Here is a 22,765-nt window from a genome sequence, read left to right on the forward strand (position 1 = left end):
TGGCCATTTTCATTGAAAGTGACACCGTCGAAGTCTGTGCGCATGGCAGATGTACGAAAATATGAAGATAAAAGTCAATAAACTTGTTTACTTCATAATTCGATCACATCATTTTATTCACTACAAATTTGTTCCGTAGGCTATAACAAGTCTTGCGACTAAAAATTCCCTTGGTGTTCTAAAGCCAACTTATGTACAGTTAGTTGACGGTCCGGCACCGGTATCAATATCTTTAAAAGTGCTTTTAAATACCATAAGACAACCAACATATTGCAATGTAGCTTGCTATATTTTCAAAAAATAAAATATGCTTGCATGAAGACAGTGATATAAGCATTTGCTAAAATCAAAGTTTACAGTTCTTGATGTGTGCAGTTTGTTCATATATCATGGTATGACCTCATCCAAGTTAGGTTACATCTTAACGCATTCCTACACTTATCAGGCGATTTGGTCTTGGCCTATGACCATTCTCGTTGAAAGCGACGCCTTTGTAGCCTGGGTGTGAGACAGCCGATGTACGAAAATATGCAGACGACATGTCACCACACCAGTGACCGCATTCTTTAAAGCAGTTCTTCGTGTATCCTGAGAAATGGAGGCCCTTAAAGAAGGATGTGTCACAGATAAGCATCTGATATTTGTATTCCGTCGTTGCCACACCATCTTCATTTGCTGTCCATAAGCCATATGATTCTGCATTTGGCTTATTGTAATTACCAGCAAATGTGATAGGTGAACCATCATCTTTGGAAAAAGCTGCCTTTTGTTTAGATTCTTCATCGACAAACATCACCTCAGTGAACTGAAAAAAAGGTTTAAAATTATCTTCCGACGTATACAGACAGACTGCATAAATGAGGAGAATCTTTATTTGAAAATGACGAATATAACGAAAATGACGTTAAAAGTTTTGTGATACCAGATTTTTTCTCGCCGACAACTACTTCTAAAATATGTTCTAATAACATTACTTAGGCTCTGTCATTACTGGAATGTGCAATCGTTAAATTTAAAGAACGTTTATTAGAACGTTTATATTTTATCACATGATCATTTCCTGTGGCCTGGCCATAAAAACTACTTTCGTTTTTTTATGTATAAAAATCTATATCGAATTGTCTCCGGATAAAACGAAGTTGCTATTGACTTGATGTGGATTGAATATCAAGGAATATATCAAGCCACGACGGCAACTTTGTGGGCGCAATGAATTAGTGGCGATAAAAATGTAGCACTTCATAGAACTGGTTTTCCGCAAGCGATATTTTGGCGTGAAGCGACGTTTTACCGTTTTAGTTTTCTTTCAGAGCTATCAGATAGATATACAGGGTGTATCAAAAAAAATGTCCCAAATGTAAAATTTCCGTTTTTCAGGATATTTTGCAGAATTTGGCAATTTTTTGTGTTCCTAGAGATAGTTAAGACTTATCTGGTATACCTAGGCCAAGTTTGGTTTTTCATTAACAAAATTATGTTACCGGGGGGGTGGTTCTTTTCCACTGATATTGAGAGGACTTGCGCGCGAAAATGTGAAGCTGAAATTGAGATATTATTTAGCTGTCTAAAAGTAGGAAAGCTTTTTAATAAACTGTCAAAGTTTCAGGAAAAATAATGCAAACTTGGAGCAACGCGCGACCCCTAAAAGTGACAAATATTTCATTGCGCGCAGTGGATTAAATGCATCGTTGATTTTAGCGTGGCCGATCTCATGCAAGGCTGGGCAAATGAATAAATTAAAGCGAGAAACTGAACAAGAAGACGAAGCGATTTAATAACAAGATTTTTATTCTTGATGTCAATCCTCAACATTTCTACCATTTCTTTCTAAGCAAACTGCGGCTCGTCTGAGCATGGTAAACACTGAACGGCGAACCACATTTGTCTGTCCTGCCTCAAATTATACATTTCGTTCGAAATTCTTTCTTGCAAATCGCCTACGCTACCACCTCGCCTACAAATCTAGGCGAATGGACAGACAAATGGTTCGCTGTTCAGTGTTTAGTATGCTCAGACAAGCCGCAGTTTGCTTAGAATGAAATGGTGGACATGCTGAGGATTAACATCAAGAATAATTCGCTTTGTTTTTGTGTTCAGTTTCTCGCTTTAATTTATTCATTTGCCCACCTTGTATGAGATCGGTCACGCTAAAATCAACGATGCATTTAATCCACTGCGCGCAATGAAATATTTGTCACCTTTAGGGGTCGCGCGTTGCTCCCAGTATGCATTATTTTTCCTGAAACTTTGACAGTTTATTAAAAAGCTTTCTTACTTTTAGACAGCTAAATAATATCTCAATTTCAGCTTCACATTTTCGCGCGCAAGCCCTCTCAATATCAGTGGAAAAGAACCACCCCCCCGGTAACATAAATTTGTTGATGAAAAACCAAACTTGGCCTAGGTATACCAGATAAGTCTTAACTATCTCTAGGAACACAAAAATTTGCCAAATTCTGCAAAATATCCTGAAAAACGGAATTTTTACATTTGGGACATTTTTTTTGATACACCCGGTAGATAAATAGATAAAAATAGTACATTTAAAGTCAACGTATATAAGCACTTGCCAGCTAACGCTGAAAAACTCTGACTCTCATCTTGAAGCCATGGCTAATTCTAGGTACAGTTCAAGCGAAAGTGCAGAGCTCATATTTTAGGGGCAAAATAATTATATAGCAATGCATCACAATACATCCCAGGAGAGTAAAATTGAATCAATGCATTCAAAGATAGCCCAATCTCATGCTGTATGCACTTTCGGATTTTCTTCTTATTCAAAATGAATATTAGGCGAGGTTTAAGGCGGTGTGACACTATGCAACTTTACTCGCAGTTTGTATTGAAATTCTTCAACTCCTGAGGCATCTAAAGTTGCCAAATACCAAATATATTACGGCTGATAACGTTTTCTGAGCATATCGAACACTCTTAACAAATTAACATCCCTCAAAATTGAAATTGCATTACAAGTTAAAAATTATGATTCGTAATGGTTTAAAAGGAAATGGTTAATATCATGAAATGTTTACCGGAATGTTGTTACAGTCTGCTCGATATCCCAGTTCAGGAGTAGTGGTGAGTTCAGTCTTTATATTGACATGACTGTCTGTTGTATAACACATTGTCCATCCACCACCAAATGACGTCATATCACAATTCACTTCGAAGGGCATGTCTTGGCCATCTCCATCTGGATCAATCAAATATTTTCCGTCTCGGTATCCAGCACTTTTATTCTTAATATCAAGACAACTAGAACCTGAAACAACTAGAAAAAATATTGCTTTTCATAAGACAATGTATTATAATTCACAATGAGAGAATGGAAAACAACTAACAATGAGGTCGATGTATATTAACAATTTACAATGAATACAATGGATAACAATTTACAATGAAAACAATGGACAACAACTCACAATGAAGACAATGGATAACAACTAACAATGAAGACAATGGATAACAACTCACAATGAAGACAATGGATAACAACTCACAATGAAGACAATAGGTAACAACTCAGAAAGGAAGTCAAAACCCACTACGACAAGGCTATAATTAATACAGAAATATACCACTATTTTTTTTTTCTAACACGCTCGGAATGCAACATTCGTTATATCTCTATAAAAAGAAAATTTTGTTCTTAATCAGTAAAAGTATGGACAATCTTTAGTTAGAGAAATAAAATGCACTATGTTGATGCAAAATGTTTATAAAGGTGATTATCGAATATGATGGCCACAATAATAAATCAAGCTACCTAAGGTGAGTTTTAACGTTAAACATTTTATGGACGGAACCTAATGCTTCAGATTATAATTTACCTACAAATGGCAAAGTAGTCACTATGATTGTAAATTGCTTGCATACAGTCTCACTATCTGCTACACTCCGTTCTCATGCAGTTCTCACCTTCATTGGGCTTGTCAAATACAAATAATCATATTGAGAATTTCGTTCCAATGATTGTTCAGAAACATTGTAGACCACGTTGTGTAACATTTCGCAGTTTGATTCATTTTTCGAAGAAGATATATGTTTATAGTTGACTGATCTACAGCATGGCTCACTTGCACATTCCCTAACACAGTCTATCCACTGGCAAACGTATTTGGTCATCAGAACAGTGGCATTGAGTCGGAAACCTGGAGAAAATATATATTTTTTGGTAAGTATTGTTACAATGGAGTAAAGCCATTTTGGATGATTAAGTTCTTACTAAACTGGCCATTTTTAAGAAATTACTCTTCCCGAAGCTGGAGAAGATTATTGGTAACAGGCTTAAACTTAAATTACCTTCTAGAGAGGAATTGAAACAAAAATTTAAGTTCCGAATTTCTTCGTTTTCTCCGTTGACAAGAAGAATGTACATCGTAACCAGAAATGAAAAATGACATTTCAAGAACATTGTTGGTGCTGTAAAATGTATTTAATCCGCCTGTAAAAAGAATGACTCACTATATCAAAGTGAAAAAAATGTTCTTGTAAAAACTACTGAAATTTACCTTATGGAGAACTATCTGCTAACTAGTGAATATTGTAAATGTACATTGAAGCTCAATAGCCTTAGATTTTAAATATTTATATGGAATATGCCTAGCAGACTCTTGGAAGTTACTCATCTATTTCTTTTAAATTGGTTTAAATTGGGAAAGTTGTTAGACTAGATTTGAATTGTTTAAAAACGTGAGTTTAAAGATGAATCTAGGAGTGGCGGATTCAGTTTAAGTGAAATAAATTACAGTGGCGTAGCCAGCCTGACGATTTAGTCATGCTATGCAAATTTTATGTTATTATCATTATTCATTTCTTTACAAATTTATTGTTTTTACAGTCAATGAACACCAAAATATTAGCATGCATAGCATGACTAAATTGTCGGGCTGGCTACGCCACTGATAAATTACACGACCTATTACTCCGGCGTCAGCCACGGAGTTGAAAATTCGCCTCGGTTTTGTTTTGTTTTTGTTTTCGGCATCTAAATGAATATGAACTGTATTGCTTATGTTCAGTAGCTTTATATTGAAGACTGGCATGTGCGCGGCATGCCGGAGTTAACGCCAGAACAGACGTCTTGTTTCCAACTCAAAATACCTTAGCAACAACGCTAATAGTTATTAAGTTCCAAAGAATATTTTGACATCCAAAATGCACGTGCTCTATACTATAATTATACCCTTTTCACATGATCGAGAATCCTTGTTCACGTGATCGATAATGTCTGTTCATATGATCGACAATCAACGATTAAATATGCAGACAAAGTGAGAAAAAAATTTAATTTATACTTTTTATTCCCTTTTAGCCACCTGCCGTTGTTGTTGTTGTTTGACACAAGAGTGCCAAATTTGCTACTATACATATCAGCTATGAGCTATACCTGCGTGATAATGTATCAATTAGGGCTGCTTTCAACTGTTGAGTATTTCGCAAGCACATAATGTTTTAGTTTGTATTAGTTGACCCATCTGTGGACTAACATTTAAATTTTACGCGGGTAAAAGAAACGCAACAGTAGAAAGCAGCCCTTAAAAACTAAATGTTTACAGTTTTTTTGGAGAACGATGGCAGAAGCATTCGATTTTAGAGATCTAACCGAGAACGTTGCGAAAAATTCAACTTCGGTTCTCCGACAGTAATTGAGAGTACAACTCTGCTTTTCCGGTGCAGTGCTTTAATCACAAAGCTACGGAGAACGTCACTTAGGGTGGATTTCCACTTACGCGTATGCACGTACACGCACGTAAAAGTCTAAATCCTTATACATGTTACCTTTGAAAAAACTAAGTGAATAAATCGAAGGAACTTAGTTTTCTGCGCATTTTAGTATGCATTAGTTGACCTAGATGTTAAATAATAAAAATTTAAAAGCATTTAAAATTTTTCGTACGTGTGCGTGCGTATAAAAAACGCGTAAGTGGAAAGCAGCCTTTAGGGCCGTTTTCCAATGTAGCGTTTTCCATACGCACGTACACGCATCGCATGTAAAAGTTTAAATGCTTAGCTATATAAGTCCGCGTAGCATTTAAACTTTTACGTTCGTTTACGTACTGGTAAAAACAGTAAAAACGCGGTAAAAGTGTATAATTTATATAATTATGTATATATAAAAAATTGTATACAATTAAGTAAAGTATCCAAGAACAAAGAGTGCTCGATATGAAAATTTAATACAGCAATTAAAATAAAATCAATGAACATTACATGTTCGCTACACTCTGTGTTTCACGTTTCTTCTGAAACGATCATCAGGCGAACGATCTTCATTATAATTTTATATAATTCATATACTACGAAATATACATGATTGCATCAAAAATTGGTATTGAAACAAGCTTACAGTACCTTCACGGTGTTTCACAGTTGCTCGTGGTCGATGTATATAGTTGTAGTGAATTTTCACAAGCTGTATCCAGCAAAGCAAAATAAGCTGCGTATGCTGTTAACAGTCACATATCTTGCTGAAAAGAGGAATAAAATATGCATTTGAAAATGTGTTATGTAACGCAAGCCAAAAAGAGGTCCATGCGCGCAATTATGAAATCGAGGGTTTTGATTGGTTTATGAGTGGTCGAAAGCTAGTTTTCTTGCAGGTGTTTATTTGTTGCTTTGAATATTCCGTTATCTTTAGAAGTAATTTGAATTCCTGATGACGACACAGACGTCAATCAGCCCTTGTTAGAGCATGACAAATGACGCAATATCACGCAATAAACACTTGTCCTGGCGTATGAAAACGATTGCAGACGCCACTTTCTCTGTTATCAGTTTTTAACGAAACCTAAAAAGTGACATCTTTACACGCATTTATTCGAATCATACGCGAGTATACAAATCGTATACGACTAATCGCGTGGTGTAAAATTAATAGGCCTTAAAACACGTGGCGTACCGGAGAGTTTTACATGCAGTATTGCACCATGAAGGCATGGGTCGAGCTTTTTGGATATGTTTTAGATCTCTTCTTAAATTGCGTTCTCCAGCATTTATGTTTAGACTATTTGAGCATTCGACCATACTGGAAATTAGCAAAAAGATTTGGTAGTGTCAATTCTGCACTGTTTGCAATTTATCCATATAAATGTGCTCATATACAGCTAATAAACATCCTAAAGAACAACTGAAAACAGCAAGTTGACAACTTGTGTGACTGCAAAGAGTTTAAACACATTCAGGTGCTTCTACAGACACTTCCCAAATTTGCCTGAGGGCACACAAAGTAAACATTAGCTTGGAAACGAGGCGGGCAATATAATCTATTGTTGGCGGACTGAACAAACCAGATTGAGCTACAAGAAATCTTCTTCAAGGATAAAAACCCAAAGACTTTAAAGATATTACATACCTTTAACTGATATATGGCATATCAAATAACATACATGCACCAGTGTTGCGGAATTTAGGTTAACGCATGGTTGCCGTATACCAACTATAGGTAAAGTAAACAGTCATTCATTTACGTAGTATGCGCAAATATATATACCGGATACTAATGGAGGTTTTGAGGTAGCACGTAGCAGCAACCGCGAAACCAATGTCCCACATAATAACCTAAACGGACAGGAATGTGGGTTGTAGTGGAGCGAAAACTACAGAAAAACATCCTGTACTGAGTTCTGTAAGAGATGCGTCAGGGAAATGAATCACTGATTAGTAAAGCATCCTGCTTTGTTATTATAATTTAGATTTTTTTAGTGAGCGTCTAATTCCCACTGTATATCGTAAAACCAATTGGCAATAAAAGTATCGCCCATGGACACGCATTACTGTTTATTTTCAACTAAATATTCAATAGTAAAACAGGTAACAATCTGGACAAAATTTGAAATATTTAACACTGATGGAGTATTATTTTAACCACGGAAAATGTCTACTTCAGATTACAAAGTTTACGACTAAAAATTGTCGTGGTGCATGTTCTAAAGCCAGCCTTCAGCAGCTGCGTGTAATCGGGGTTGGCTTGTAACTACTATCAATATATTAGAATAATTTGCTAGCTGAATAAGGCTTCCTCCGTTTAATGTTAAACTATACGACGATAAAAGGTATATACAAGACTATACTAAGACGAGCAATAGATTTTATGAAAAAAAGGCTCGAGGTTATGTTGCAAGGAAAGGTGACAAAATACCGTTAACACAACATACATGTTGCAACTACGTTGTTTCAAACAACACACATGCTTTACAAAAACAGTGCTACATCTGATAACATTTGCTAAAATCGAAGTTTACGGCTCTTGATGTGTGCAGTTTGCTTAACATACCATATTAGGGTAAAAATTACGTCACCCAAGTTAGTTGACATGCATCTTAACGAATTCCTACACTTATCAGACGATTCGGGTTTGGCCTTTGACCATTCTCGTTGAAAGCGACACCTTTGTAGCCTGGGTCCGAAACAGGAGATGTACGAAAATATGCAGACAATCTGTCATTACACCAGCTGTCGCAATGTTTGTAGCAGTTATTGGTATACCCAGACACAAAGAGACCCTTAAGGAAGGATGTGTCACAGATCACCATTTGATATTTGTATGCCGTCGTGGCCACACCATCTTCATTTGCTGTCCATAAGCCATATGATCCTGCCTTCTTATCATAACTACCAGCAAATGTGATAGGTGGACCTTCTTTAGTAAAAGCTGCCTTTTGTTTAGATTTTTCATCCACAAACATCACTTCAGTGAACTGAATAATTGAAAAATATCGTCCACAGAATGTGTTAAATGCATGGCAAAGAGAGAAGAAGAAGGGCAGATTTAGTCTTTGTGGAAATAAAATAAATCATCCCGCATTTGGATATAATAAGTTATTAGAATTTTGAAATGCCTTTTAATTAGTGTCATTCCTAACCTGGAGTTCTAAAATATTTATTGAAAATTTATAATCAAAGGCATCGTTCCCCAGGTAAGTTTTTTTCCAAAGTTCAATGATTCATTTCCAATGGGAGGAGATAATGAATGGGAGATTTGCCTCCCCAATTATGTTATCTGCTCCTCAGTTTGTCCCCCCGGAGTGTGATATCTTGTTACGTAAGTAGTTTATAGTTTGTGCAATGTTTAATTGACTTACTTATAATAAAATCGTAACCTAAAATAACATTTCTTTGACCACTAATTGCTCCCCCTCCTCCCTTTTCATTTTAACCTGAGCCGCAAACGAGAGTGTTTTATGCATTACCAGAAATTTGCGAGATGATAATTTGCATGTATATTAATTTGCATTTAACTTTCAGCATAATGGCCTTCAACATTTACTATAAAATATATATAGTACATATACAAAACTTAAAAATGCCGTTGCCCTAGACCTTGCCTACTGTTTGCCGACCTCTAGATCGATAGAGCATCTGTTTAGAAACGTTTTGGTGGCCGAAATTTTTAGCTTGGGCATTTCTGCAATCTGCCAAATTTAAAAATATATTGCTCAATGTTTTGTCCGTGTTCTGTCAACGAACTTATAAAATCGCTCACATTGATTCGAATATTTCGATTCAGGTAGTTGATGAATTGACGTGTAATATAACAAAAAAAGTTGTTAAAGATATTGTCTTTCGTATTTGTGTATAAACTTTTCTGTACGGCTCAGATTTTCATTGCAATCACTTTAAAAAATATTATCAGTCTTATCAGGAACTTGAACAATACGAAGGCTATAATACACATTTGTTCACAATCAGTTGGCCGAACGTAGAAATACTTAAGGTAAGTAATTCGATCATTAAAACGTTGGGAAACGGCTGTTCTATTGACCCAGAGGTCGGCAAACAGTGGGCAAGGTCTAGGGCAACGACATTTAAAGGTTTTGTATATTTACTATATGTATTTAATAATAAAAGTTTAAGGCCATTATGCTGAATGTTAAATGCAAATTAGTATAAATGCAAATTATCATGTCGCAAATTTCTGGTAATGAGGAGGAAGAAATGGTGCAGCGGTGACATTCCCCAAGTATTAATGTTCTCATTATTTTTAATTTCCTGTAACATCCTTTTTGTTAATGTCTCCCATGCACTAGTGATTTTTTAAAAAATACGAAAGCAACATGTAAAAATTCCGCGCACCGCGTCTGGACGATGTAGCAGGGTTCTGCGAGTGTTTTAGTTTTAATCAAAATATTCGGCAATGCGTACATAAAAAAATTAATTACTAAATTTTATGTAACCTCTAATGCATGTAAATTTAGGGTGGTTGGTGTTCGTACATATTTGTTGCTATAATAAAACATTGAAAATAAACAAAAACTTCAACTCTGTGCAACTTTCACGTTTCAATAAAATCAGGAAATATTTACCGGAATGTTGTTACAGTCTGCTCGATATCCCCATTCAGGTGTAGTAGTAAGTTCAGTCTTTATATTGACATGACTGTCTGTTGTATAACACATTGTCCATCCACCACCAAATGACGTCATATCACAATTCACTTCGAATAGTTTGCCTTGGCCATCTCCATCTGGATCAATCAAATATTTTCCATTTGTATATCCAGCACTTTTTTTCTTAATGTCAAGGCAACTAGAACCTGGAAAAAATATTGCTTTTACGAAAGTGAAATTGTGACTGTCTGGTTAACGCAAAGCAAATTAATTCATTGGATGATCCAAAATGGACATTATTTTTCTCTATGTTTTTCAAATATGTACAAAATAAGAACCTCATCGGGTATAATAATTATATAGTCCTCTCAACTTCCCTCCATTAGCACAGGAAGAGAATCCTCCTTTATGACAGTCCTGCTTATAGTGTCACCATGCATGCAAGACAAAAAACACACTAAATATAGGCTGTTTTTAACTAGGCGGAGTTTCGCGTGCGAACCGGAATTTTTCTTTCCATGTTTTTTGTAAATACATAATTTATATTGTTTAAATAATAATTTAAACACTCATTTGGTTTCAAGATTGTTTTAAAACATAGTATGTTATTATTCTTAATTTTTGGCAGGAACGAAAGGGATCTCATAGGCTAGTTTCCATTTCTATTATTTTATCCTTTGCATTACCTGATATTTGTGTTGTGTGAGGCTGGAAAGTTGGTGGGACAAAATCTTTTTTCTTCTGAAAAATATGAATAAAAATTATAAGGGATATTTAGCCACACATAATACAACGAAAATAATTCACGATATGGAGAAATCGTGGTGTAAAAAAGGCGCGAAAATTTCATACAGGTATAGCCGTGAACCTTCATAAAACGTACCATTTTTTAGCGACAAAAATAAGCGAATTAAAGGCTAATTAAGACGAGCTCGTGTAAAGCCTGTATTAAAATAAGCGCTTAGTTTCCTATTCACGAATTGCATTTGCGTTATACAAATGTTCGGAAACCTATTTATGTATGGATGCGACTTTTTAAATTGTTGCTTATACTCCTCGTGTAGATGACCGCAATGGCTCTAATTTAGCAGTCTAACGCTTGTATTCAAAAAGCTCACTCACACTCACACTGATTGAATGTGACATAAATATTTTGTTAACACTGGTCAATAAAAAAGTTCTTTCTGAATAAGTGGAAAGATTTATGGTAAAAAAATGAGAATCAAGCCCCTATTCGACTGGAAATACCGTCATGGCAACGTTATGAGAGGTTTACGATCTCCCACTCAAGGAGTTTGAGTGTGAGTGAGCTTTTAGAATACAGACGTAAGACTGAGTTCTACAACAATGAATTTTGGCTGTGCTCGTCCGGTTCTTCTGCTCACACGACGAGATCGATAAATTAATCTTGATTGGTTCTGCGCGTGTTCACACAAGAAGGCCGGAAGAATTCCTACGTGCCATTCGTCAGCTCCGCGTGAACGCAGCGCCAAGGTATCACTAAGCTTAGTTATTTTCAAGCTATTGCCGCGAAACATCTTAAATTTCCCAGGTTTCATTACTTCACGGTTTGTAATGCTAACGTTAACCGACAATGAAAATTATTGCGGCTATGCACAATGATTAACAAACGAAAAATGCACATGCTTTGTTTGATTTAACATATCAGCTAACGAGAACACCGCGTATTTGGTTTTGCCATTATACATAGAAAAATTCATTTAAGAGGCCTTAACACCATGCAGTTATACCAACAAGAAGACGTATAAACGAGCTTTGAAATTTAAAAGATCCGTTCCTTTTTTCTCACCTTTTTGACTTTGTAAAGATGCCTATATTCTGGGTCGCGTGTGCCAGATGTTTCAGTTAACGTCGAATTATTGAGCTCACAAAGACCTCTCAACTTTCCAGAGATTTTGAAATTCACAGACGCGCATGATTCATTTTCCAAACAATACATGACACATTCCACCTCATCTTCTGTCTGCTTTGTGTCGATGACATGATTTTTCAAGTACATTTGTTCAATTTTTTGAAAGAAGGCCTGACTTATATTTAGGCATTCCCCTGGCTGAGGTAATTTTGTAATGAAAAGTAGCGCGAAAATGAGCATTAAGAAAGCCATTGAATTATATTTCAGGATGCACCTTTTAGAACACGTCTTTGTTAAGTTTAGCAGAGCACCAGATGCTGATTGTGTTTCCAAGCTAGAAATGAAAATAGTCAGCTTTCAAGCCATATAATTATGGTCAAATCTTGTACATGCCTTCTTTGACAAGCCATTAACATGAATAATTATTCAAACAAGGGACTATTTGCAAAAAAGCTTTTCAAGGACTTTAGAAGGCTCATTTCTATTTGGGTTGTTTTTACTCTAAGTCAATTGGATAGCATCAGTCATCGGTTGGTTTCCAATTTTAAACCTTTTAACATAAATTTTACACAAATAAACAAACGTCAAGTATAAATCGCACGATACGCCACTTTTTTTTGTCAACGCAAAGCTTAAGCGGTCCCGGCGATGCTTTAACGCTCTATTTTAACATTTCTGCAAAAATACTCTTAGAAAATACTCCTCGAAATGTGAATATTCATTGCTGTTGTCAGAAACGTGTCGGCAATTATATAGTGCTTTATAATAATTATAATGCTTTTAGTAAAGCCATATAGTGCTTTTAATTTAGTAAAGCCACTGAGTAGTGCTTTTAGTAGAGCCCAATAATTATAGTGCTATTAGTAAAGCCATGGATGGCAATTTAAGCAACAACATTGTGAGGCCATAATGCACGCTTGCAGCTTTTGAAATTTTCCTGCTCAATCTTCTCGAATAATAAATAAGGGAGTTCCTTACTTGAAAAGTAAACTTATTGTTCATCAGTTCTTTGCAATTGACAATTTTATGCTATATTTTTTAAGCTGTTTTGTAAATGAAAAAAAATTAGATCTTTTTGAAAGGTTTTGTACCCATATGTGACTTGTAGATAATTATTTGAAAATACACATGGAGCTTTTCATGATGAGTGTCTAGTTGTCGGTCTCGTTCAAAGATTTTGGGTACAATTCGCTTAGATACTTTTGACTAAGTCGTTTTTCTTGCTTAGAAACATCTAAAATAACATAAAAAGAGGATTGCGTTTTTGATTTAAGAAACAAATTTTGTCGTTCTCCTGTAATTTGTTTTTATGTTAAAATATAATTTAAAAAGCTCGTCGTGTGCCTTTATGGCGTCATATGCTCTCGAGAGAATGTCGTGTACCCAGTAATTTTGTAATTTTTTGTTATTATTTATACTTTTTTACTGAAAGCGACTGTCGATCGGCTACTGGGTAATATGGACGTTTCCTTTTGAGACGAAACATTAACCGAATCGAAGGTATTTCATCAACCTCATCCCTAGGGCCTTTTGGCACTTGAAATAATAATCATGAATAAGCATGAATTTATTATAATTTTTGCCTGATATTTTCAAAATACCCGCGTCACTTAAAACGGATAATACTGTCGCATTAAAGCATATTGGAATTGTACTATTTCGGGATAATTACACCTCTTTCGATGACTAGGAAAACGTATATCGGGGTCAGAAATGCAAAATGACATTTCAGAAACATTGTTGGACATTGTTGTCAGTTTTTCTGAAATTTACAAAACAAGACGCCTTACATTAGAGAAGCTAATGTAGCTGCAAAACTCGAAGCTAAAATCGAAGCTGCCCCCTTCGTATCCTACCTATGCCCATTTATACGACGTGCCCAAATCTTTCTGTAGAGCATAAATATATAAACCACACTATAGTGGTGTCCTTCCAGCTATGGCGAGCAAACCGTCCTTATACATCTTTTTAGCTGCCCTTTTTATTAACCAAAATTGCCCCTGGAAACTGGTGCTCCCCTCTCAAATCTCTAGATGCCTCCTTCCTCCATCCCTGTGCATGGGCAGTGTTTGCTCAACTCTAAGTTCAATTTGAAACGTTTTGGTAAACCAATTTTTTACTTTTGGTATCTCTACAATATAGCTACTCCAGGGAAGATTCAATATTATAATATTTCAAAATTAAGCTCGTTTTAATGAAATGTAGTGATTTTTAGCACTGGATTCTTTATATTTATTATTTTATTTTATAGTTTGTTTTTCCTTAAGCCTCAATGATTTCCTAGAAACATCACAAGGATGTTTAGGTTCGTTTAAAATCTTTATTATTTTTATATCCTGAACTATTGGTTTCAATCGTTAGGTGTGGGTAAATAAATATAATTTTATGAATTGTGCCCATTTCAATCATCCATTTTCTTATGCAATGTACAGATTATCGGCCATTTAAACCAAAACAAAGTTTTGCATTGAGAGCCGACCACGCGCTCGTGACCGTCTCAATTCTCTTTGGATGCATGCATGTTATTTGTTTCGTTAGTCGTTTGGGTTACGAATTTCATTGATGGGTTCTTGAATTAAACTTAAGTTGGAGATTCTTTAGTTACTGTTTTCCTAAGGCGAAGATTGATTTGCTGAGCTCATATTTGAACATTAAAGATTTATCTACAGTACATGTAGTTTCCCTCATGGATTTGAAATTGCTTCGTCGCTTTTGCGATTCTGAACAACGAACATGATGTGTGCATGTCGAAAGGTTTTACTCCCAAATTGTGATATTCGTTTGTCAGACATTCAGAACAACAACAGAAAAATTGATAAGATATATACACGATTATATATGAGGCGAAGATTGTTTCGTATACTATAACACGTTTTACGACTAAAAATTGCCTTGGTGTTCCAAAGCCAACTTATGAAGTTGACGGCACCTGATCAAAATCCTAATATCCTAAAAGTGCTTTTAAATACCATAAGACAAACAACATATTGCAATTGTAGCTTGCTATGTTTTCAAAAGATAAAATATGCTTACATGAAGACAGTGATATAACCATTTACTAAAATCAAAGTTTACAGTTCTTGATGTGTGCAGTTTGTTCATAATATATAATAATGGTATGACGTGACCCAAGTTAGGTTACATCTTAACGAATTCCTACACTTATCAGGCGATTTGCTTTTGGCCCATCACCATTCTCGTTGAAAGCGACGCCTTTGAATTTTTGTTCTGAGACAGCAGATGTACGAAAATATGGAGACGATTTGTCACCACACCAGTAATCGCAACGTTTGTAGCAGTTATTAGTATATCCAGAGAAATGAAGACCCTTAAAGAAGGATGTGTCACAAATAAGCATTTGATATTTGTATTCCGTCGTGGCCACACCATCTTCATTTGCTGTCCATAAGCCATATGATCCTGCATTCGGCTTATTGTAATTACCAGCAAATGTGATAGGTGGACCATCATCTTTAGTAAAAGCTGCCTTTTGTTGAGATTCTTCATCAACAAACATCACTTCAGTGAACTAAATAAAATTGAGACTTCCTGAAAATGGTTGAAAAATGTCGTCGTCCACAGAATGGGGTATGACAAACAGAGAAAGAGAAGAGGGGAATATTTAGTTTTTGTGGAAATGAATTACATCATCTCGCATTTGCATAAAATAAATAAATTTTAAAATTAGTTCATTCGTAACCATGGGTTCTAAAATATTCTTTTGAAATTCGTATTGAATAACACCGTTTCTCAAATACTTTATATCTATATATTATCTACAATAACTGAAATGCAGCGTTATAATATATAATTTACTATTAAAGCGCCTGGGTAAGAGACTGGCCCATACCGTATTCAGTTGAGCATGGAAAATTGGAAGAGCATTAAATTAAGAAAGAAAATTGGAAGAGCATTAAATTAAGAAAGAAAATTGGAAGAGCATTAAATTGGAAGGGGAGCATTGGAAAATGCAAAAAAAATTAGCAGAAAATAAAAATTATAATTCCTAATAGTTTAAAGGAAATATTGAACATTTACCGAAATGTTGTTACAGTCTGCTCGATATCCCAGATCAGGTGTAGTGGTGAGTTCAGTCTTTATATTGACATGACTGTTTGTTGTATAACACATTGTCCATCCACCACCAAATGACGTCATATCACAATTCACTTCGATTGGAATGCCTTGGCCATCCCCATCTGGATCAATCAAATATTTTCCGTCTGTGTAAACTGCACATTTATTCTTAATGTGAAGACAACTAGAGCCTGAAACAACTAGAAAAAATATTGCTTTTCATAAGACAAAATATTATAATTCACAATGAATAGAATGGATAACAACTAACAATGAAGACGATGTATAACAACTCACAATGAAAACAATGGATAACAACTTACAATGAAAAAAATGAACAAAAACTCACAATGAAAACAATAGATAACAACTCACAATGAAGACAACCGATGAAACTCACAATAAAGACAATGGATAACAACTCACAATGAAGATAATGGGTAACAACTCACAATGAAAACAATGGATAACAACTCACAATGAAGACAATGGATAACAACTCACAATGAAGACAATGGATAACAACTCACAATGAAGACAATGGATAACAACTCACAATGAAGACAATGGATAGCAACTCATAATGAAGACAATGGATAACAACTCATAATGAAGACGATGTATAACAACTTGCAATAAAGACAATGTATAACAACTTACAATGAAGACAATGGATTACAACTCACAATGAAGACAATAGATAACAACTTACAATGAAGACAATAGGTAACAATTCAGAAAGGAAGTCAAAACCAACTACGACAATACTATAACTAAAATGCAAACGGCATGCAGGTTATTTAAATACAAAAATATACCATTATTTTTTTCTTTTAACACGCTCGGAATGCAACATTCGTTATATCTCTATAAAAGAAAATTTTGTTCTTAATCAGTAAAAGTATGGACAATCTTTAGTTAGAGAAATAAAATGCACTATGTTGATGCAGAATATTTATAAAGAGCATTATCGAAAATGATGGCCGCTATTAGGTGAAGCTACCTTAAGCGAGTTTTAACGTTAAACATGTTTCAGATAACAATTTACCTACAAATGGTAAATAAGTCACTACGATTACAAATAATTGCTTATATACAGTCTCACTACCTGTAACACTCCGTTCTTACCTTCATTGGGTTTATCAAATACAAATAATCATAGTGAGAATTTCGTTCCAATAATTGTTCAGAAACATTGTAGACCACGTTGTGTAACATTTCGCAGTTTGAATAATTTTTCGAGGAAGATATATGTTTATAGTTAACTGATCTACAGCATGGCTCACTTGCACATTCCCTAACACAGTCTATCCACTGGCAAACGTATTTGGTCATCAGAACAGTGGCATTAAGTCGGAAACCTGAAGAAAATAGAAGTTTTTTGTTGGTATTGTTAGAATGCAGTAAACCGGTTTTTGATGATTAAGTTCTTACTAAACTGGCCTTTTTTAAAGGAATGACTCAGCAAGAGAAGAACAAGAGAAGAGCTTTGGTAATTTGCTAAACTTAAATTACCTTCTAGAGAGGAATTGAAACAAAAATTTAAGTTCCGAATTTCTTCGTTTTCTCCGTTGACAAGAAGAATGTACATCGTAACCAGAAATGAAAAATGACATTTCAGGAACATTGTTGGTCCTGTAAAATGTATTTATTCCTCCTATAAAAAGAAGGGTTCACTATATCAAAGTGGCAAAAATTTTTTTTTAAAACAGCTGAAATTTGCCTGACGGAGAACTATCTGCTATCTAGTGAATATTGTAAACGTACATTGGAGCGCAATAGTCTTCAATTCTGAATAATCATATGGAATATGTGGAAGAGATTATTTGAAGTTACTCATCCATTTCGTTTAAATTGGTTTAAATTTTGAAAATTGTTGGATTGGATTTAAATTGTTTTAAAACGCGAGTTTAAAGATGAATCTGGCAGTTACGGATTCAGTGTGAGTCAAAATAAAATACATGGCCTAATTTCCAATTTAAAATACCTTAGCAACAACGCTATTTGTTATTAATTTCCAAAAGATAATTTGACATCCAAAATGCACGTGCTCTATACTATATAAATATACTCCTTTCACATGATCGACAATCCCTGTTCACGTGATAGATAATCTCTGTTCACATGATCAAAAATCGACGATTAAATATGCAGACAAAGTGAGAAAAAAACTTTAATTTATACTTTTTATTCCCTTTTAGCCACCTGCCGTTGTTGTTGTTGTTTGACACAAGAATGCCAAATTTGCAACTATACAATTCAGCTATGAGCTATACCTGCGTGATAATGTATCAATTAGGGCTGCTTTCAACTGTTGTGTATCTCACAAGCATATAATTTTTTAGTTTGCATTAGTTGACCCATCTGTGGACTAACATTTAAATTTTACACGGGTAAAAGAAACGCAACAGTAGAAAGCAGCCCTTAAAAACTAAATGTTGACAGTTTTTTTGGAGAACGGTGGCAGAAGCATACGATTTTAGAGATCTAACCGAGACCGTTGCGAAAAATTCAACTTCGGTTCTCCGACAGTAATTAAGAGTACAACTCTGCTTTTTCGGAGCAGTGCTCTAACCACAAAGCTACGGAGAACATCATTTAGGGCCGTTTTTCACTGTCGCGTTTTTTATACGCACGTACACGCATCGCATGTAAAAGTCTAAATATTACATGAGTTGTCCTCGTAGTTTAGTATGCACTGGTTGCTTTAGATGTTAAAGAGTAAAATTTTAAAAGCATATTTAAACTTTTATGTTCGATTTCGTACGGTTAAAAACAGTAAAAACGCGGTAAAAGTGCTTAGGGCTTTAGTCATATATATATATATATATATATATATATATATATATATATATATATATATATATATATATATATATATATATATATATATATATATATATATATATATATATATATATAATTACAGGAAATGCATGATTACATCAAAAATTGGTATTGAAACAAGCTTACACTACCTTCACGGTGTTTCACAGTTGCCCGTGGTCGATGTATAGTTGTAGTGAATTTTCACAAGCTGTATCCGGCAAAGCAAAATAAGCTGCGTATGCTGTTAACAGTCACATATCTTGCTGAAACGAGCAATGAAATATACATTTGAAAAGGTGTTATACAACGCAAGCCAAAAAGAGGTCGATCCTTGCGCGCAATGATCAAATCGAGAGTTTTGATTGGTTTATGAGTGGTCGAAAGCTAGTTTTCTTGCAGGTGTTTATTTGTTGCTTTGAATATTCCGTTATCTTAAGAAGTAATTTGAATTCCTGATGACGACACAGACGCCAATCAGCTCTGGATAGAGCATAACAAATGATGCAATATCACGCAATAAACACTTGTCAGCAAGATGGCTGTCTTGCAACATTTTTATTACGGAGGTGGACATCTGTCCATCTTTTATCTATGTCCTGCATGGCGTATGAAAACGATTGCTGACGCCACTCTCTCTCTGTTTATCAGACTATTACGAAACTTAAAATGTGACATCTTTACATGCATTTATTCGAGTCATATGCGAGTATACGAATCGTATACGACTAATCGCGTGGTGTAAAATTAATAGGCCTTAGGACAAGTGGCGTACCCGAGCATTTTACATGCACTATTGCACCATGAAGGCATGGGTCGAGCTTTTTGCATCTGTTTGAGATCTCTTCTTAAATTGCGTTCTCCAGCATTGATCTTTAGACGAGTATATGTCTCGTATGTCTATTTGAGCATTCGACCATACTGTTACGCAAGGCTTTATTGAGTTTAGAGAAATGCATATAAAAATAGCTGCAAAAATAGGAATATCAATTGCATAGCAGGGATTAGTGAATAATTTTTTCCACGAGACGCCTGAGTAAATATAATTTTCGGCCATTAGCAAACATTAATCGTCTTTCCGTTTCATGCATGACATATCGTGGGATTAAATAAGTAATAAGGTGAAAATATTTATCCTCTCAGAACTAATACCTAGATAAACAGTCTTAAGTCGTCACTTATCTCAATTGTTGCATTTTTTTAAAAAAACGTGCGTGCTGTAGGCCAGGCAAACTCCTATGTCAATCTGTCAATCAATTGTGTTTAAAATGTTGCGCGTCAAGCATGTAATAGAATACGTCATTAAAAGTTCAATTCGATAAAATAAGAGTGAAAATAGTTTAAGTTGAAAGACATTGTTCACAGAGGTATTGTTTGTAAATTTCACTAGTTGTTGATGATGAATATTTTAAGTTGTGAACATTTTTAAGTATCGATCGATTGAGCAGAAGACCAACTCGACTAGTGCGAAAACGCCTTAAACAAATAAGATATGAGAGCTGGAACGAGCTTCTAAGACCAACGCACATTTCTAACTTACAACGCTGATTGGTTGGATAAGGATCAGCCCACTCTGGTTGATGACGTCTGCAAGTTTCCTTCAACCGTTACTATAAAAGGGCAGGCACAACACCCCAACCTTCAGTGGACAAGCGGTGTAAGAAGCAAATGAAACGTTAGAAAAGCTCAACCTTTACAGAACCAATGACCAAAGACAAGAACAGCAACGACAAATATTTGAAGAAAAGAGAAGAATGAAGCCAAGAAACTAACATTTATGAACATTAGTTAATCCATTGTAAAAGATCTCATACCTCGCGTAAATAGAAAATAAAACCACATAACAATACTGGAAATTAGCAAAAAGATTTCGTAGTGTCAATTCTGCACTCTTTGCAATTTGTCCATAACAATGTCCTCATATACAGCTAATAAACATCCTACAGAACAACTGAAAACAACAAGTTGACAGCTTGTGTGACTGCAAAGAGTTTAAACACATTCAGGTGCTTCTACATACACTTCCCGAATTTGCTAGAGTGGACACAAATTAAAACGAATCGGGCAAAAGGGGCAATACAATTTATTGTTGGTCTGCTGTTTTTTTTTCATTGCCGAAAACAAATTCGGGAAGTGTCTATTGCGTGTCTAAAATGCAGAAAACAGTGCTGAAGATCCAATGTTAGGATCCGTTTAAGTCCATGTTACCATACATAGTGCAAACCTACTTTTAAGAGATGTAAATTAGGAGTATAATAAACATAAACGTTCCGTAGTGGCCAAATTTCAACTTTCAAAAGTAGAATTGCATTGCAAGTTGCAAGAAAAATTGCACCGTGTAACAGGACCTTTACCTGTAAGGTGACGTTTGTTTGTGATTCTACCAAATACAATAGGTGATTTCAATAGTTTTGGTTTTTGCTATAGGTCACCATTTACATATCGTATGCAAATGTACAACAGGTTGACATTAATCACCACAAGGCTTGACCTAGAACAACAACGTGCTATAGAAATAGTAATTATAGAGAAATACACATACACTTACTTTAATTCCCTTCAGTAGAACAGGCGTTTATGTCTTATGACGAGAAATGATCGCTTACTTTCCCGTAGACAGTGCAAAACAAAAAGGCGAGTGTAGGAAGCTTATTCACGTCGAACAAGCACGTTGGATGTCGCGATCTCAGTCAAGGAAATAGACTTTGTTATGGCTGAACGTCGTCTGGTGTGGAGAGAAAATATCATTTAAAATCCCCGATTCCGTTCGCGTTGTCACAGAGAAAATCCTAATGTGAGTTTGTGAGAAACTACCACGTTTGAATAAGGATATAAAGTAAATAAACCCCATCGAAATTGCCAACAATAGCTTTTAAGTAAAGTAAAAAAATTACTAAACGGAATAATGAATTCGTTCCCAGTGAAGTCCTGTAATATCACACGGCCACGACAAGAAGAAACGTACAGCGTACACACAGTCCAGACGCCACATGTACATCCATGTTAACCCGGAAGTGACGTAACCGAGATTTTGCAGAATTTCACTCTATATATTTATTACCACAGTGTTTATATGAGCCCGGTACCCGAGATTCAACGAAGCGTGAGAGGACTTTGAAGTATTGAAAAAAGTCTTTAAGACACCAAATAGCTACATGCTACTGTTGTGGTGATTATACGACTGCCATGCAGGATCATGTTATCTGCTCATTTCAATACCTCAAAATCATCTCACGCTTCGTTGAATCTCGGGTAACCGGGCTCATGTAAACAGCCCTTTAATCGAATATACATGTTTGGAGACCACATAAAACTACAATACAACTCATTAACTATGTTGAGGTAGATTTATTCTAAAAATTCTTCCTTTCCAACCATGCGTCTATTGTATTTTTACACCGTTAAACCAATTGCAATGTTATAATTAAAATATTTTTCAAGTCAAGGTTGCACGAGGAGCTTAGCAAGACAAATGCCATTGGTACGTTTGGCTAAAATACAATGGACAAGTGACGAGAAAGGAACCATTTTTGCATAAACGCGGACTATAATATAGCTAATGAGTTGTATTGTACTTTTATTTAGTCTCCAACCATGTACAGGGTAAGTAAAAAAAAAACCTGACACGTTTGAAATTCAAATTAGTGGCATAGCGGCTGTA

At 35.3% G+C, this 22,765-nt stretch overlaps 3 protein-coding genes and 1 long non-coding RNA gene across 4 annotated transcripts; all 4 read right to left on the bottom strand.

Moving 5' to 3' along the window:
- Window positions 1–316: 316 nt before the first annotated feature.
- On the bottom strand, window positions 317–3,442 carry LOC114519796. Its single transcript, XM_028539972.1, has 2 exons — window positions 3,033–3,442; window positions 317–805 (listed from the first exon to the last, which is right to left on the bottom strand). The coding sequence occupies exons 1-2, from the start codon at window positions 3,174–3,176 to the stop codon at window positions 422–424; spliced, it is 528 nt and encodes a 175-aa protein (XP_028395773.1). The 5' UTR covers window positions 3,177–3,442; the 3' UTR covers window positions 317–421.
- A 165-nt stretch (window positions 3,443–3,607) lies between these two features.
- Window positions 3,608–6,465, bottom strand: LOC114519798. Its single transcript, XR_003686615.1, has 3 exons — window positions 6,355–6,465; window positions 4,303–4,444; window positions 3,608–4,151 (listed from the first exon to the last, which is right to left on the bottom strand). It is a non-coding gene; the product is annotated as an uncharacterized LOC114519798 (long non-coding RNA).
- A 1,856-nt stretch (window positions 6,466–8,321) lies between these two features.
- Window positions 8,322–10,477, bottom strand: LOC114519797. The gene is made up of 2 exons (XM_028539973.1): window positions 10,305–10,477; window positions 8,322–8,699 (listed from the first exon to the last, which is right to left on the bottom strand). The coding sequence occupies exons 1-2, from the start codon at window positions 10,422–10,424 to the stop codon at window positions 8,322–8,324; spliced, it is 498 nt and encodes a 165-aa protein (XP_028395774.1). The 5' UTR covers window positions 10,425–10,477.
- Window positions 10,478–15,212: 4,735 nt separating this feature from the next.
- On the bottom strand, window positions 15,213–19,356 carry LOC114519794. The gene is made up of 6 exons (XM_028539971.1): window positions 19,257–19,356; window positions 17,794–17,935; window positions 17,407–17,639; window positions 17,097–17,145; window positions 16,240–16,478; window positions 15,213–15,730 (listed from the first exon to the last, which is right to left on the bottom strand). The coding sequence occupies exons 2-6, from the start codon at window positions 17,903–17,905 to the stop codon at window positions 15,347–15,349; spliced, it is 1,017 nt and encodes a 338-aa protein (XP_028395772.1). The 5' UTR covers window positions 17,906–17,935; window positions 19,257–19,356; the 3' UTR covers window positions 15,213–15,346.
- Between the last annotated feature and the right edge of the window lie 3,409 nt (window positions 19,357–22,765).

This window comes from Dendronephthya gigantea, unplaced genomic scaffold (genome assembly GCF_004324835.1).
Source record: "Dendronephthya gigantea isolate DGI-Jeju-01 unplaced genomic scaffold, DenGig_1.0 000014F, whole genome shotgun sequence".
Lineage (NCBI taxonomy): Eukaryota > Metazoa > Cnidaria > Anthozoa > Malacalcyonacea > Nephtheidae > Dendronephthya > Dendronephthya gigantea.